Source organism: Anguilla anguilla, chromosome 16 (genome assembly GCF_013347855.1).
Source record: "Anguilla anguilla isolate fAngAng1 chromosome 16, fAngAng1.pri, whole genome shotgun sequence".
NCBI lineage: Eukaryota > Metazoa > Chordata > Actinopteri > Anguilliformes > Anguillidae > Anguilla > Anguilla anguilla.
Genome location: NC_049216.1, coordinates 34949211 through 34966710, shown reverse-complemented (window position 1 = coordinate 34966710; position 17500 = coordinate 34949211). Strand labels below are relative to the sequence as shown.

Genomic DNA, 17500 nt, shown 5'->3' with positions numbered 1-17500 from the left:
GTCCACCCTGCTACCTCTGACCTGCAGTAGCTCCACCCTGATGAACACACATTTTCATCCTTATTTACCCATCCAGCAGGACCCAGAGTTCTCCCCACGTGCACACTCATAGAGGCAGTCCAGCGCAGTGTCACAAACATTTATAATGCGTAACATTAAATCTGTGGAGAGGGCCGCTGTATCAGGGACACCACACCCAGCTGCACAGGCTCAAACACACACATATACCACCCATTACTTATCCTAAATCATTTTACTAGAGCTGGCTATTGGCAGTCATCTCCCTGTTTGATTCGATTTCCATTCACGATACTCCAGTTACAATACAAATGTTACCTAGATACAAAAGAGATTCTCTGGGAATTAATGCTATGAACTGCACAGGCTACATTTTGTATTAAATTAAAAAATAGCAATAATCAACGCGCATTCGCTGAAAAAAACTGTACAGATGCCGAGCTTGATCTCAGGATCATTCCCTCCAGGCTGCAGAGTACCTGGGTAACACCTGCTTTACTGTCGAGGTCACCCCGCTGGGGCTCGGACCCTGACGCTGAACGGGACAGCTTATCCTAATCAAAAGCTTAGTGTGGCCTTTCAGACAGGCCATGATGGTGAGGTCAAAACACAGTCTCATGACAGAGTTTAAAAAAATAAAAATGTAAGACTATATTTATGGTAAAACAAATTTAAAATCTTTAGTATAAGCTGTTAGCAGGAAAGTGAATGGTGATCCCTGAAGGACTCTGGGCAGGGCAGGGCTGGTGTGGGGGGCTGGGGGCAGGGCTGGGATGGGGGGCTGGGGTGGGGTGGGGGGCTGGGGGCATAGTGGGGCTGGGGGCAGGGCTGGGGACAGGAGTGGAGCAGGGTTAGCAGCAGGGCTGCAGGGCAGGGTTGGGGTGGGGGGTTGGGGGCCAGGTTACTCATTCTGGGTTAGCAGCAGGGCTTAGCGCTCACACGCTCTCTGTGTTTTTCAGGTGAAAGTGCAAATGATGTGGAGAGCGGCTCCATGTCACTGAGCAGCAGGGCCGTGGGGGGCGGCAGGTCATCCGCCATTCGGGCTCTATGCAAAGCTGCCATTTGCATGGGGACTGGCACCGATACTGGGCGCGCTGACAGAGGGACCGACTCGGGCCAGGCTTCAATAAACACGCTCCCCAAGGCTCCCTGTCAATCATTTAAGCACCGAAGATGAATATACAAACGTAAAATCCCAACAATAGAGAGCAACAAAAATCATTTCACTGTAAAATATCTTGGGCTCAAACGTTAAACTACAGATTTATTCTGAGTAAATATCGGGTGTCATTAAGCCCTTCCCTTGTATTTTGCGGTCTTGTGCTCGTACCTTTCTATTTTAACAACACAAATATCAGCCCAGGTTATTTCCTGTTTAGACACCTCTATTCCTGCATTGCTCAGGTAAGGCATGTCCGATACTGATACAGGTACCCGTGAGCGTACCTGTCCGGTACCTGTGCACACACCTGTCTCGAACCTGTGTGTGTACCTGTCTGTTACCCATGTGCATACCTGTCCAGTGTCTGTGTGTGTACCTGTACAGTATCTGTGCACACACCTGTTTGGTACCACTGTGCGTACCTGTCTGGTACCTGTGTGTGTACCTGTGTGTTGCCTGTGTGTGTATCTGTTTGATACCTGTGTGTATCTGTCCAGCACCTGTGCGTGTACACCTGTATGCTGTTTCACAAACCAGTTTTGCTTCACCTGGGCATAAAAACACCTGAGAATGACGTGACTATCCCTAGAAGGACAGGCGTAAGAAAGGCCAGCATGGGCTCCACCATGGGAGTATTTGAATAGAGAGATAAACTACAATTGAAGGCTGGTACTGTAGGTACTCCTAGTCTTTTACACTCCTGCACTCACACCCAGTAAATTCAGCTTGATAAAAAGGCTGCTCTCAATCAGCTGGAGATAGCAGGCAAAGGTACTGTAATCCACACCACCGTGCAGTTTGTTGTGTTGTGTTAGTGTTGCGTTAACTCTCGTGTTGACTTCATATTGTGCAGGCAATCCATGCCCACTCATCTTGACTACTAAACACACAGCATAATTGATTTTTTTTTTTGCTGTAACAGACAGGCAACGCTTAACTTTCATTTTGACTTCTGACTTCATAACCGCAGGGTTAAAAAAATACTTTTTGCATCCTGATGGTGTACCGCTTTTATAGAAATATAAAAAGGGTAATGTTTAACTTTCTCTAATGGCAGGGTCGTTCCAGCTAATCAAATTTATCAAATTTCATGCCGGAAAAAATTATTTTGAGGGTTTTCATGTGGTGAAAGGGAGGGGTTACTTCTGACCTAAAGAACAGCACAAAGGTTAACTTATGTATGGCTTATTCCTGGAATGTGCGTAAATCCTGACAAGCGGCTTCCCCCGAGAAATTATTCAAACTTTTACGCATCAGCGAACGCAGCGCTGGACGACCTGACACTGAGAGAGGTAGGATGTGCGCATTCAAATGGCGCCTAATTATTCCCATTTGCCTATTTAAAGTCGCGAAAGTACGGAGACGATTGCGCTCGCTCCAGAACAAGATAAGACCCGTCAAAAAAATCATAAAGCAACCGCACCAGTAAAATGAGCGTTTTTAAAAAAAATTTTATCACGAGTTCAGGCCTCGTCCAGAACACTCAGCCCCTTCAGAACGAAACGCGATAACCGCAGGGAACCTTACAGCCTGACGGGACGTCGGGGAGGACAGGGCAAGCGCATCAGATCAGCACAGTCCGGCCCTTTTAACTGGCTACACGTCTCAGAGACGGGCGTGAAAACAAAAACAAGGGTCTGTAATGCAGAATATAAATGATCTCTGCTAATTTGAGTACATCAAATGACACCCCCTCCCCCTCCCCTGACCATACTCTCCCCATCTAAACAGGGTACAGAGATCCGCACCTGGCAGACTACTGCAAACACCTGTAAGAGAGAGAGACTGGGACAAGTGCAGCAACACACACTCTCTCGCACTCTCATACACACACTCTCTCTCTCTCACGCACTCTCTCGCTCTCTCTCTCACACACACACTATTTTACACACACTCTCTCGCACTCTCATACACACACTCTCTCTCTCTCTCACGCACTCTCTCACTCTCTCACACACACACTATTTTACACACACTCTCTCTCTCTCTCTCACGCACTCTCTCGCTCTCTCTCTCACACACACACTATTTTACACACACGCTCTCTCTCACACTCTCTTGCTCTCTCTCTTTCATACGAACACACACACTATTTTACACACGCTCTCTATCACACACTTCTCACTCTCTCTCATACACACACACACACTCCCTCTCTCACACACTCTCGCTCTCTTTCTCTCTCATACATATATACACACATACACACACACTATTTTACACACGCTCTCTATCACACACTTCTCACTCTCTCTCATACACACACACACACTCTCTCTCACACACACTCTCGCTCTCTTTCTCTCTCATACATATATACACACATACACACACACTATTTTACACACACTCTCTATCATACACACACGCACACACTATTTTACATATACTCTCTCTCTCACATACATACAAACACACTATTTTACACACTCTCTCACACTATTTAATACACTTGCTCTCACACACACACACACACACTGCCACACACTCTCTCTCTTACACACTCACACTTTCAAATACTCTCTCTCATACACACACACTCTCATACACACACACTCTCTCATACACACACACTCTCACACACACACACACTCTCTCACAAAACACTCTCTCACACACACACACACACACACACGCTCCGGGGGCTGGTACCCACCTGTGCCCGGTCCCGTGGTCCTGGCATGCTGGCGTGCCCTGTGACTCTGTGCTGCTCTCCTCTCCCTCACCTGCCAGCTCCCAGCTCCAGCTCCAGACCAGGAAACACCGCACAGGTGAGCCGGTCTCAGCCCCGCCCACCCGGCCCTGCCCACAGGGCAGGTGCAGCCGGGGCATCGCCATGACGACAGTCGCGGCTCCCAGCAGCTCCGCGTAGGAGCACGGCTTCGACGGCGGCTGAGTACCCGCCGGTAGCTCCTGACCCGCTGACCTGAGATCAGTGGAGAACCCGGCCTGCGTGTGACCCAGCCCTGCCGTGCTGACGCTGGGCTGACCCGGGATCAGTGGAGAGCCCGGCCTGCGTGTGGCCCAGCCCTGCCGTGCTGACGCTGGGCTGACCCGGGATCAGTGGAGAGCCCGGCCTGCGTGTGACCCAGCCCTGCCGTGCTGACGCTGGGCTGACCCGGGATCAGTGGAGAGCCCGGCCTGCGTGTGACCCAGCCCTGCCATGCTGACCATAGGCTGACCCAGGATCAGTGGAGAGCCCGGTCTGCGTGTGACCCTGACCATAGGCTGATCAGTAAAAAAAAGAGTGTGTGAGAGAGAGAGAGAGAGAGAGAGAGGGGAAGAGTGTGTGCGTGCGAGAGAGAGAGAGAGAGGGGAAGAGTGTGTGTGTGTGTGTGAGAGAGAGAGGGGAAGAGTGTGTGTGTGTGAGAGAGAGAGCGATAGAGAGGGGAAGAGTGTGTGTGTGCGAGAGAGAGAGAGAGGGGAAGAGTGTGTGTGTGTGTGTGAGAGAGAGAGGGGAAGAGTGTGTGTGTGTGAGAGAGAGAGCGATAGAGAGGGGAAGAGTGTGTATGTGAGAGAGAGAGAGAGAGAGAGGGGAAGAGTGTGTGTGTGTGTGTGTGAGAGAGAGAGAGAGGAAGAGTGTGTGTGTGAGAGAGAGAGAGAGAGAGAGAGGAAGAGTGTGTGTGTGTGTGTGTGTGTGAGAGAGAGCGAAAGAGTGTGTGTGTGTGTGAGAGAGAGAGAGAGAGAGTGTGTGTGTGTGTGTGTGTGTATGTGCGTGCGTGTGTGTGCACATGTGTGTGTGTGCGTGATCTTGGGATGTACTGGCTGTTGTAACAAACATAAACACCTCATTACATTACATTAATTTGGCAGACGCTTTTATCCAAAGCGACGTACAAAAAGTGCATTTCATGGTCATAGACAACTGCTAAACACAGGTTCAGTAAGGTACAATACTTATTTTGTACAGCTATTTCTAGCCAAGAACACAGTTTAGTTCACACAGTGAACACTATTCAGACCTAACCTCTGCAAAGCCAACTAGGCAGAAGAATAAGCTACAGTATTAGGACAAATACAAATTACAAAAAAGTGCTGGGATGGGGCACTCCCTCTATGGGAGTGCCCACAGTACTGGAGTTTGAAAAATAAAGTTCCATTCCAAATAAAACTAAACAAATGAAATGCCTTCAGCCAAAAATATTTTAAAAAAACTGTTTTTCCTCCGACACACAAAACAGCATTGCATTTTATGGACACACAATGTGTCCAGCATCAGCGAAGAACACAGGACACCCACAGAAACAATCTCCAACGTGATATTACGTATTTTAGCCACCAGGAGGCGACATCACATCGCAAAAGGCTTTTTACAGTACAGTAATTAAAATAATTTAGTCATACATATAAAATATAGAACGAATACGTATTTAACTAATCATATACACGCATATATATTAACACAAATACAGATATATTAAACAAGCGAGTTGTTCGTTGATTTTAAATAAGAAGAAAATCGTATTTGAACATGCAAGCCTCACTTGTGAAATACACGAGCTTTCTCTTACGCAAACGACGCAAGAATGATTAGTCTACACTAATATTTGCGCGATATTATTTAACAGAACGGGCCCGGCAACATGAACAAAGTGCATACGACTTTCAAACATTAATACCAGCAGATGAAAAAATATGTTTTGCCCATGATAACAAGACATTAAGCACAACTATTTGAAAATAACAAAATAAAATATGGAATTAAAGTCCCAACTCGAAATTATATAAAGTTAAAATTCAACAAAACACCGTAGGTTTCCATGAATGCAAAAAAGTCCTGATGGAAACTATCATCGAACTGATTGTCTTCGACAATCAGACGGTTTCTCGCCTACACTAACAGCCAAACAAAGGATGGCGCTGTTTTCACACATTCACGCGACTATCAACTCAAACGTACTCCCCACTTTAAATGTGTATTGCCATTGTTCGGAGTAGGGGTGTATAATTTATGTGTAACAGAGTGTACATCATCGCCGTATTTTACGCACGAGAGAGCTCCAGTTTTAACGAACATACGTCGGTAATTCTAATCAGTCTATTGTTTCAAAATAAAGCAAAACGCTTGTATTCATTCATTCAGAGGGAATCAAAATTCCATCTGCTAAAACATCAAATGCTTTCAAAGGACACCATTACTGAACTTGCTAATTACCCTCTTAGTTTGCAATTCCATAGCTGTTTTCGCTTGTCGTTACGAGCAAAAAAGAAAGGAAAAAATAATTAGAATATAAATATCAACACCTTTCCAAATCGCATTAATAAATGTGTTTTAAACATTTGCATATTTTCTTCAAGTTGCCAGCACATTTTGCAGTTTTGCTACTATTGTAACCTATGATTACTTCGGTCTAACAATTGAGGAGCGTGATTACATTTTCCCATTAAGTGCCACACTGATTGCATCAAATTCGTGTGTAAAAGCTAATTACAGTGGCTCTTCACTTGATTTTTTCAGTTCTTTTGTCTCTTGCGTGAAATAGCACTGACTACTCGCGTGAATTCTAGACCACTTCTGGAATCGCATCTCTCTGGTTGTGACCAGATTATGAAAAAATAATACGCTACAGTAGCCAGTAGCCATTCTAGGCTAGTCGGTTAAAGGTTAAAACTCCCCCGAATTCGTTAGAAAAGGGTAGCTACAAGTAACTTGGATGGTGAAACTACACACACACACACACACACACACACACACATATATATATATATATAGAATTTTTATTTTTTTGTTATTGTATAACAATATAGTACGTTGTCACCGAGTGTTGCATGCAACGTATTTCATTTTTTGGAAAACAGTACATTTCCCTTTTTTAAATCTATGCAATTTCTACACACTTCGTTGCCATAGAGTAAGTAGTAAGTTCTCTTGCAGGACGTGGCTAGCAAGGGATTTGAGAAGCAAGGAGACAGAGAGAAAGTGGGGGATGGTGGTGAGGGTTGAGGGGGGGAAAAAACTACATCGTAAGCAAAACCTTCCTCGGGCAACAACAACTACACATCGGCTGTGCGGCAGCACCTCAATCACCCACAACGCTGACATGCCGGGGACAAATCACAGACCTCGCTGAGCTGGCGCCGATCCAAGGGCGCTCCCAGCCCAATGTGAGTGGAGTAGAGGCGTGTCCAGCACGAGAGGGCGGGATATAGCTAAGCCAATGGGAAGGTCGGCGATGTGGCTATACAAACCTGCACACCTTGGGGACTTTAAATACCAGTTTTAGTACACAGCTGTGCCACACATTTAAATGTACTCTCATGTACCTCTGCGCTGACTGGGAAAAAAAGAGCGTAAACATACACACGAAATAGCCGACCAAGCTCCGTCTGGAAATCTACAGCGTTCCTGGGGCAACGACATTGAGTTTGTTTTTGCATTTTTCTTATTCTTGTTGGATATCGAGATTTCACAATGTCAAATGTCCAGCTATCGAATAGCACTCTGGAGCGGCTGGCCGCGCGGAGAACCTTTCCGCTGCATGCACGCACCAGCGCCTGCAGGAACCTTTTCGGTCCGGTGGATCACGAAGAGCTAAACCGGGAGATGAAAATGCAGCTGCGGGAAATCTCCGACCGGGACCAGCGCCGGTGGAACTTTAACTTCGAGACGGATACTCCGCTGTCTGGAGATTACGAGTGGGAGGAAACGCCTACGGACTCGACACCCGTCTTCTACCAGGAGTCCGTGCAGACGGGGAGAAACAGGGTTGCAGTGTCCGTGCCGGCGAAGGTGAAGCCGTGTTCGGACATGGCTTCCAGGGACTGTGCTACGCAGGACGTGCCGGCACCTCGCCCCGTCGATGACCGCTTATCCACTCCCGAAGCTACCCTGCCCCGCTCCGGCGAGTTAAACCAGGAGAACTGCTCGGACAGACTGAACTCAGGGAAGCCAAAGCGCAAAGCCGCCGTGTGCGCCCGACGGAAAAGGACGTCCACTACTGAGCTGACAACGACCACCACAACACACATTACAGGTAAGCGTATACTTTCGGGTCTCTCTTAACGCAGCAAGCCAAATGGAGATCAATGTGCGCGACGGTATTACGCATTTGAGTGTAACCACTATTTAATATGGGTAGCATTTATTAACGTAAATTTCACCCTTCTTTTAAAATAGATTTTTACATGAAAAGGAAAAGAATGTCCGAAGCGAAGCAAAGCGAAAACTCCTCCCAGAATTCTACACTCGCAATTCCAGTGGAACAGACTCCACGGAAACGAATTCGCTAAAAAGGTATGTATGTGTCTGTGTTTTTTTAAATGCGACTCACTTTAAATTTATGGTGAGAGTCAAATGTTAGGTTTCGTTGTGACCATTAACCATAGGCGGTGGTTATAGTACGTTGCCATGCGACTGGAGATCTCATTACAGTGTTACCTGATTTTCTTTGAACAGTCATGAATCTCGGTTGTGACTTCGCTTGGGAGAGCGTAAGAAAGGGGGGAGGGGAATGTACGTCACTTTGGCGGGAAAGGTTCTACTAGATGGTGACGTTTGCAGGAAAAGGATACGATTGTGTTTCTCTGTATGTGTGTCTCTCAGGAAATAGCTGACTCGTGCATTTTCTCGTCCGGGGGAACGTGTGTGAAGATAAAGCAAACAGTATGAAATGTATCTATAACGTGCTACTTCTTTTTTCCGACAGGCATTTTGCACTGCGAGATTGTGAAGACCGTTTCTTCCGCGAGCAGCCAGAGGGAGAGGAGGACACGGAGAGAGTTACCGCGCGTACGGTCGTCCATTGCTTGGCGCTCTTGCGCGGGGCGCACGCGTCGCCTCTCTGGACTGCGGTGGAGAGCGTACTCGCCGAAGGACTTAATTCAGACAAATGTAGCAAACTTGTGGCTTCGTGTGCAGTCACATGACAGTGTTAAAATACATTAACAACTGTGCAATCTTAAGTAACTTTAAATGTCTACACTGGCCAAAAGTGTACAGCTTTAAAAAAGACTATTGAGTTATATATTTCTGTTGAAAAATATGTATCTTGAGTTGTGTAAATATATATTTTTTAAAGAATATTCTAACTTATAATTTTTTTATTTATGTTTCACCTTATTTGCAAATGCCTGTCGTAGCCAAAGGGCGACGTTTTTTTATTTTCAAAGTGTTTTTATATTGTGATGTTTTGCAATCAGTAATGTAGCTTTCAATAGTACACTTGAAAGTAGGGTCCATTGTGTTTCTGAGCCGTTTCATATATCACTGCCCTCTACTTGTGTTCCACGAAAACAAAATAAAACGTTATTTTGCTCTTCTAACGAAGTTGTGTTGAGTTTTCCATATTTTTTAAAAATTATTTCTTTTTTTGTCCACGCCAATTTATCCTGGCCTGTCTTGCTTTATTTATTTATTTATTTATTTGTTGCGTTATTCTCGCGCTTGAAACCTACAGGACACGTCCGCTTTCGGGATCTCGCATATATACATAACACACCTGTCTCCAAACGATCCGGCCTAACAAAGACTGACAAATGCTAGCATTCGTTTTTTCCTGATTGACACCCCCTCCCCCCCGTAATCCTCCCCTGGTCCACCAAGCCGCCATTAGTTTATAGGCTATCCAGCATCTGCTGCTCTAGTTCTGTCGCCCGCACCAGACACAACAGGGCCGTGATCTTTCCCGGCTTACGTCCGTCTCGAAAATCCTCTTTATGCTCGTTTCACTGCGTGGAAAGTAAGAATTAACCTCGGATTTTAAGGACACGCGGCCGTTGGGATCACAAACTCACGCGCCGCAAATGTAATGTGCAAAAAAAAAACCGAGCTTAGGCACGGTAGCAGGGGGAAAAAAAACCTTTAGGCCAGAAAGCTGTTGACACTCATAGTGAATCTGTATGCTTACTTTTTAAAGCATCTAGCCGGTGTAAGACCTGCTTTACAGTTAAATGATCAAAAGGTCAAAATTCCAGTTAAAGAGATTTTAAACGACACCCAACAGACACAGAGGCCCGTAAGACACATACAGTATTATTATTGTTATAGCATATTTTGTTTCCTCTTCGTTTTGTGTAGTGTTCATTTAATAGAGCACCACGTGGTTTTGCATATGCCCAACAACCTTGCATTCAAGAGGCAACTTTGCTACAAAATATGAAAGTAAATTGTACAAACAGTATGCTTCTTATTTCAACTGCAGTGGGCTATGCAAAATAAACACGTACGACAAGCAAGTATCACAATGAATACTCAATTCCGCAAGTCGCTGTTGCGGCGAAGGGGGCAGCTGTGGGATATAGGGTGGGGATTTAAAGGGGCTTTCTCTCCCCCCCCCCCCCCCCCCCATAAAGAACTGAAGCAGGTGCCTTTGGGACCCCCGTATTGTCCACAGAGACACCCCCACATTCAGTGCACACTCAATGACTCTTCTAAAGAACCTCTTACCAGCGCTGTTTACCCCCGTGGAAACAACGCGCCGCACTACCTCCGTCACGGAGGCCACCTGCCTTCGGGGGGAGAGAAAAGACGTGGCTTTGTAATGCCCAGCTTCTTTTTTTTCTTCTTTTTTTTTTAAACGTGCTTGTTCAGTTGGCTATACTTTCAAGTTTACATTTAATTGTATGGAAGCAGCTGACGCCGCGCAAGACCCAGCGCTCATTTTCGCCCCCATGTAGTAACAATGGCTTAAAATCGGGGAAGAAAATCAATATATATAGCATGCAGCCTTAAAAGAACATTTTATAGAACATCAAATCATTTTTTTTCCTCCAAAGCGCGAGCCGCCTTAGTGACTCCGCGGGTAATGCCCGCGTAAAAATGTGTGATACATTGTTGCGCGATTACCGCCGCCTAGTCCCGCCAGCGCAAACAAACACGCGCACTCTGTCCGTACTTTTGACTCCCTCGTTCTCATTTCCAACACAAAGCGCTCCGTCTCCATTCTTCTCCCCTTTGTAGCCATATGGCAAATCCATGTAGACATAGCCAAGATCCATTAATTCAGCCACATAATGTCCTGCATTTGAGAACAATGGCAACTTTGTTTGCCTCTCCATTGATACGAATGAGCGAAAAAATATAATTAAACTATGGAGGATATCCAGCTAATTAGAAGCCATATGCCCCCCGAGAGACTACGACGTTCAATAAACTTAGCTTTAAATTCACAATACTTAATAATTTCGAGATAGCAGCTGTCCGGCTACAACTCGGTTTAATGAAGTTCCCCGCATGCAAGGATCATGTAGCTGCGTTTGACCTATAGTTTCGCAAAGATTCTTAGACATTGCATTATTTCAGCAACGTGGTGCACAAACGGATCAACATATTTTTTCGAGTTTCTGTGCCTTACGCAGATCAATACAGGTCAATGAATAAAATGATCATGAATTAAACGATCAAAAAGTCATTTATTCTCAATAAATTTCTTGATTCAAAATTTCGTTTCATTTTGTTGAAAAGTTTCAGTTTGTTTAATCCACATTTAGTTTAAAAAAAAAAAAACCTAATGTAGGCCTAGACTGTAAAATAACGTTGAGCCAGAAAAACATCAAATGTATTCCCATAGTTTTGTTAATTTTATTATTAGAAGCAGATGACTCCCAACTGTGAGATTTATCGTAAAACAACGAAACTGTTAAAATGACCATTTTAATGCCAATTGTTTTTATATCCAGTTCATGTTTTAAGCAAAGTTCCGTTGCTCATCTTCTGAGTCAGGTGTACGGCATCATCACAGCTGAGTGCAAACAAAAATAAAAGACAAGTACGCGGAAATGTATTTATTTTATATTATATAGATAAAACAGATCAGATTTTAAAAACATGTCTAAAAACGTAAAATCAACACAACGTGTTACGATAAAAAGATCGAGCCCAGAAATATTATTATCATGTGATATTTACTGGATTGGTTTCTCACTGAAATCGCATTAAATATGTTATAAAAACGCATAATGTTAGTTGAAGAAATGTTTAAAAAAAAAAAAAAGTAATACAGTATTTTTAAATATGAGAATTCATAAATGTAGATATGAGAATGTACATAGTTTAGTATACAACATCGTTTTTCATAAATATATTGAAAACAGTCTCAGGTTATAATAGCATGTGTATGTGTATGTGTGCGCGTGTTCTGTTTTTTATGATGCGTTTGGATATGCTTGATTCTTCGGACGGTCAGTTACAGAGCCGTGACACTAATATGATATGAAGCATGAGCCACGTGCTCTTTTCTTTCCGCGATCTGTTAAAACCAGTCTTTATGCCACCTATATGTTTGTATAAATTCAAGCAGTGCGCAGCCTACACTACGCATCGGTGGCACGGGCCTGGAATTTTGGATGTTTCAGCGACAGTGCCTATTTCCCGGTTACCTCGGCTTATCGAAAAAGAAATATTTCATTTTACTAATTAATTGCTCTGATTAATGCATTTTAAAACACCCGTACAACTGTCATTATCACTGGGACAGTGACCCGATCCCATCTGAGAACTAGTTTAATTTAGTCGCACGAGAGCAAGAAAGCGATTCGGCCAAAAGTACAGGGTGGCTTTAGATTTCAATAGTGCTTTCTGAGGCGATGTTAACCATTGACGTGGCTTTCAAAACACTTTCGCTTTATTGCAAGCTGAAATGAAAAAACGAAAATGTTGTGTAAATAACAACAGAAACAACAAAAAACCTAATGCCGCTGAACCATTCGGTAAGGCCCTCCGCCTGAATCACCCCCGACTGGTCCGCAGACGTCCGCACTGTGCTTTCTCTGAAAAGTTGGCCGTCAGATGCCAGACGCTGCTCGACTCACATGCGAGGTAAGAAACGTGCCTAGAAAAAAAAAAGAATATAAAAACTAAATCCCATTTGAATAAGGCACACACTCCACAGACCCCATCTGCAAAGACCGCAATTAAATACAAAAAGGAGAAAAATTCAGCCAAAGAGAATTAGCATTTTCCACGGCCATCTGGCAGCGGAGCAGGCTATAGGGAACAAAGGGGACTTGGAGCGAGAGGAGAGGCGAGTGTGCCATCGCATTGACCTGCAAATGAGGTTTTGTCACCAAATTAAAGCTCCCCGCTCCCCCTGGGCCCCCCAAAACTCGCATCACTTTAATTTTTTTTCAACCCAACCCCAATTCTCCCCCTAGCGTGACGAATGGAAGGGTTTGTTCACGTCTGTACGTTTATAGACCATTGTCTTTTTTTTTTTTTTTTTTGGACGTAGGCCTACTCAGTCAGCACCTCGATGACAATATGAAAAGACGCGTTGGCTAATCTGTGAGGAGTTGAACGCTTTGTCCATTTAGTCGTCTTCCTTACAAATACAAATACGGTTCCGACAGAATACATCTCCAAAATGCCCCACTGAAATCTAAAAAATGGGACAGGGCCAGTAACGCTAAGAGTGAATAATGTTTTTGGTGCAATTTTCTGTAATCACAGTGCCATATAATCTAAAACGGTCGCAGATTGCGTGAAACGAATTAAGAAATGATTTTAGGCCTAGTAATTTCATTCCTGAGACTATGAAGACAATCCACAGCACGAACACTGGAGTGAAAAAGGACACTGTTTTCTATTGTTATACTTTGCATTGTTCCACAGTGCCAGTGTGTGTGTGTGTGTGTGTGCGCGCGCGCGTATGTGTGTGGGTGTGTTCGCTCCCCGGCTCCTTTTTGGCGTTCCTTTACTCAGTATTCATGCGCATGTGCAACAATGCGCACAGCTTAATTGACGCAGCCACGCAGAAGGCTGACTGACGGGGAACTCGTGGCAGCTTTTCAAGAATCTTCTTTCTTTCTTTCCCTTTTTTTCCGAGCCTGCTCTCTGTTGGGGGCCCTGTTCACGTTTTAAACATCCCCCCCCCCACACACACTCCAACAAACGCCAATTCGCTCGGCTCATCCAAGTCATCAAGAGGGATTGAACTGTGAGCTTCAGGGGAGAGAGGATCATGCACGCTGCGCGGCTGCGGATGACGCTACAGACGTAGCGCTTTAGTCACGTTTATTTCTCTGTTTATTTAGACGTACAACAAGTAAACGTGTTAGAACAGACACCGATACAATGTAATGCTGCATTGTGTGTCTGAATGCTGCGGTCTAGGCTTATGTTTTTGGATTGCGCGAGGTGCACTTGGTGAACCTCGTCTCCAATGCAGGTGCACATTTGTATTCTTAAAAAAAAAAAAACGCACGTTGAAAAAGCCTGTGCAAGTGGAGCACCATAACGATATTCCCACAGCTGTGTTTCCCCGAACAGTGGAGCACTGTGTAGCGTATGCGTGCCGCGAGCGGTACCTCTGCGTTTATACCGCTGGCCATTTATCTTGGATTTTCGTTTATGAGCTGAGCTGCAGAAACGGGTCAGTTAGCCGCGCGTCTGGCGTCTAGGTCTCCTGTTTAGAACCGTCCAACTCGAATCACGAAACCAGGTGTCGCGAGCACTGACTGACTGCACTGCGACGTAACACGGCAGGGCAAGGCCAATTTCACCTGCACCGTAAAAGCCGCTCGTAGGGAAGATGCATTTCAATCTCAGGTATTCAGATGCACACCATTACCCAATTTATTTTCTCATCCAGGGCGTCGTGCGTAAATCAAATTTTTACGTGTTCTCGCGTACAGCTGGGTTTGCACTGAAGTAACTGGACCATTTTAAGACGATGATTTACAACCAACCGCTCCTTAACAGTGCTCGTGGCATTCAGCCATATGTATCACAGCACGCGACAGACTACCGTATAAGCCGCTCTTGTGAAATTCGTCAGAGGGGAGCTGAAATCCGAAGAAATTCTGGGTAAAAAATATATTTGGAAAAGTATTGAAAGGAGGGGAAACACAAGAGGGAAAAATTCAGCAAGAAATTTCAGTGTCAACCAAATAAACGCGGACGACACAGGTTCGATTCCTGGGCAGGACACTGCCATTGTACCCTTGAGCAAGGTACTTAACCTGCCTTGCTCCAGTATATATCCAGCTGTATAAATGGATGCAATTATAAATGCAATGTAAAAAGTTGTCTAAGTCGCTTTGGATAAGATGTAATGTAAACAGGCCTGAAGTGAAAATATTAATTTCCATACCTGAATTACAGTGAAAACTCACAATGTTGTAATACATTTCACATGGAATACCTTCATCCACTCCCTAATGTTTCCCTGTTAGATTCATCTTGGCTACACCTTGCTCAAGGTCACAGCATCAGCGCTCCGGTAGGGGTTTGAACCTGATGTCTTTTCGGTTATGAGTACAGTGCCCTCCTACACCCCTGTCCCACAGCACCGTGGTCCTGACCAGATGGGCTGTCCCCCCCCCCCCCACACCCCCCCCCCCCCCCACACCCCCCCCTTTCTACAGCCAACACCCCCCAGAGGGAAGGGTTCAAAAACTTTCATCAACTATTTAAAATGACAGAAGGTCCCCTTGGGCTGCTCCAGCCTCCACCCCCCCACCCCCGCCCGTCCTGATCTGTGATGGAGAGTACAGAGAAAACTCTATCAACGGGTGTTAGGAAATTACCCGCGTCTGTTGACCATTGAGTTCTGCAAAGGCCACGGGGGGAATTCGGTTCACTGGGGTGCGATCCGCAGGCATCCCGCAGGAGAAGCATCCAGCACCGTCACCTACAGCCGGGGGGGGGGGGGGGGGGGGGGGGGGGGGGGGCTAATAAAGATACACGACGAATAACTGAACACAAAGTGACATGCGTATGGAACTGTGTCCCTGTAATAGTGCAGGTGGCAGATTTTAATGCGCTTTTCTTTCCGCAGAGCAGAGCCCAACGTCAGGGAACCGCTGCGTCTGTAGAGTGTAACGGCAGCACAGTGAACCCACAGGCTCATTTTCATTCGCCGTTTGCCTGTGTGCAGAACATCGTTTCGATTTAGACTAGAAATTGAGTTTTTAAAATAAAATAAAAAAATCTATTTTTTTTCAAACCAATAGCCTCTTTAGGGGAGAGGACTGAGGATAAGGGCCCTGTCGTATTTTTGACTTTTATGGTGATTCTGTCCTGACAATAGGAGCCCTAAACCTCTTTTCAGCCAAACCCCCTTTGTGTGTGTTTTTTTTTTTTCTTTCTGTGGGTTTTTTTTTTCGGAGGGGAAACCTGTTCTCCATCACACCCCACCCCGCAGTGACACAGGCACTCTGCTCAACTGCTGTCATCTCTTTATTCCTCTGTCCATCCATTCACCCTCCTCTTTTTCATCTTGAAGTCTCCGCCCCCTCCCTCCCTCCCTCCCTCCCTCCCTCCCTCCCTCCTCCTCCTCCTCCTCCTCCTCTCTCTCTCTCTCAGTCATTAGGCCCATAAAGCTCTCGCTGGGCTGATGGGGAGCGCATGGTTCTGGACCCAGCGGCCCTCTCTGTACCCAGCGGCCCTCTCTGGACCCAGCGGCCCTCTCTGTACCCAGCGGCCCTCTCTGTACCCAGCGGCCCTCTCTGTACCCAGCGCCCCTCTCTGTACCCAGCGGCCCTCTCTGTACCCAGCGGCCCTCTCTGTACCCAGCGCCCCTCTCTGTACCCAGCGGCCCTCTCTGTACCCAGCGGCCCTCTCTGGACCCAGCGGCCCTCTCTGGACCCAGCGGCCCTCTCTGTACCCAGCGCTCCTCTCTGGACCCAGCGGCCCTCTCTGGACCCAGCGGCCCTCTCTGGACCCAGCGGCCCTCTCTGTACCCAGCGGCCCTCTCTGTACCCAGCGGCCCTCTCTGTACCCAGCGGCCCTCTTTGGACCCAGCGGCCCTCTCTGGACCCAGCGCCCTCTCTGGACCCAGCGCCCTCTTTGGACCCAGCGGCCCTCTCTGTACCCAGCGGCCCTCTCTGTACCCAGCGGCCCTCTTTGGACCCAGCGGCCCTCTCTGGACCCAGCGCCCTCTCTGGACCCAGCGCCCTCTCTGTACCCAGCGCTCCTCTCTGGACCCAGCGGCCCTCTCTGGACCCAGCGGCCCTCTCTGGACCCAGCGGCCCTCTCTGTACCCAGCGGCCCTCTCTGTACCCAGCGGCCCTCTCTGTACCCAGCGGCCCTCTTTGGACCCAGCGGCCCTCTCTGGACCCAGCGCCCTCTCTGGACCCAGCGCCCTCTTTGGACCCAGCGGCCCTCTCTGTACCCAGCGGCCCTCTCTGGACCCAGCGGCCGCGGCGGATGGCGGTTGGGCCGGGCGATTCGCTCGGCGGACAACCCCTCCCGCCCCGCCCCAGCCCCCCCAGCCCCCCCCGCCCCCCCCAGTGAAAGCCGCGGCGGTGCCGTCCTTTTAAAAACGCGTGACGAAGGGCTGCCGTTTGGGCGTGGCGACCCCCCGGCTCTCCCAGCGTCCCAGGCCTCACACACCTTAAGACACTCTGACGGTCTCCGGTTCCCCTTCCCGAAAACTGCGCAGT

At 46.8% G+C, this 17500-nt stretch overlaps 2 protein-coding genes across 5 annotated transcripts in view; one reads left to right on the top strand and one right to left on the bottom strand.

The window, feature by feature from the left end:
• Positions 1–3920, bottom strand: part of trpm5 (transient receptor potential cation channel, subfamily M, member 5) — a 27858-nt gene extending 23938 nt beyond the window's left edge. For 3 of the 4 annotated variants that reach the window (XM_035395117.1, XM_035395114.1, XM_035395115.1), the window contains exon 1: positions 3837–3920. In XM_035395117.1, coding sequence (XP_035251008.1) covers positions 3837–3863 — 27 coding nt within the window. In that variant the 5' untranslated portion in view covers positions 3864–3920. The remainder of the gene's footprint in view (positions 1–3836) is intronic. The other variant, XM_035395116.1, reaches the window with a different exon arrangement.
• Positions 3921–7344: 3424 nt separating this feature from the next.
• Positions 7345–9446, top strand: cdkn1ca (cyclin-dependent kinase inhibitor 1Ca). The gene is made up of 3 exons (XM_035395154.1): positions 7345–8154; positions 8298–8413; positions 8825–9446. Exons 1-2 carry the CDS (start codon positions 7593–7595, stop codon positions 8408–8410), a joined length of 675 nt encoding a protein of 224 aa, XP_035251045.1. The 5' UTR covers positions 7345–7592; the 3' UTR covers positions 8411–8413; positions 8825–9446.
• The last annotated feature ends 8054 nt before the right edge of the window (positions 9447–17500 follow it).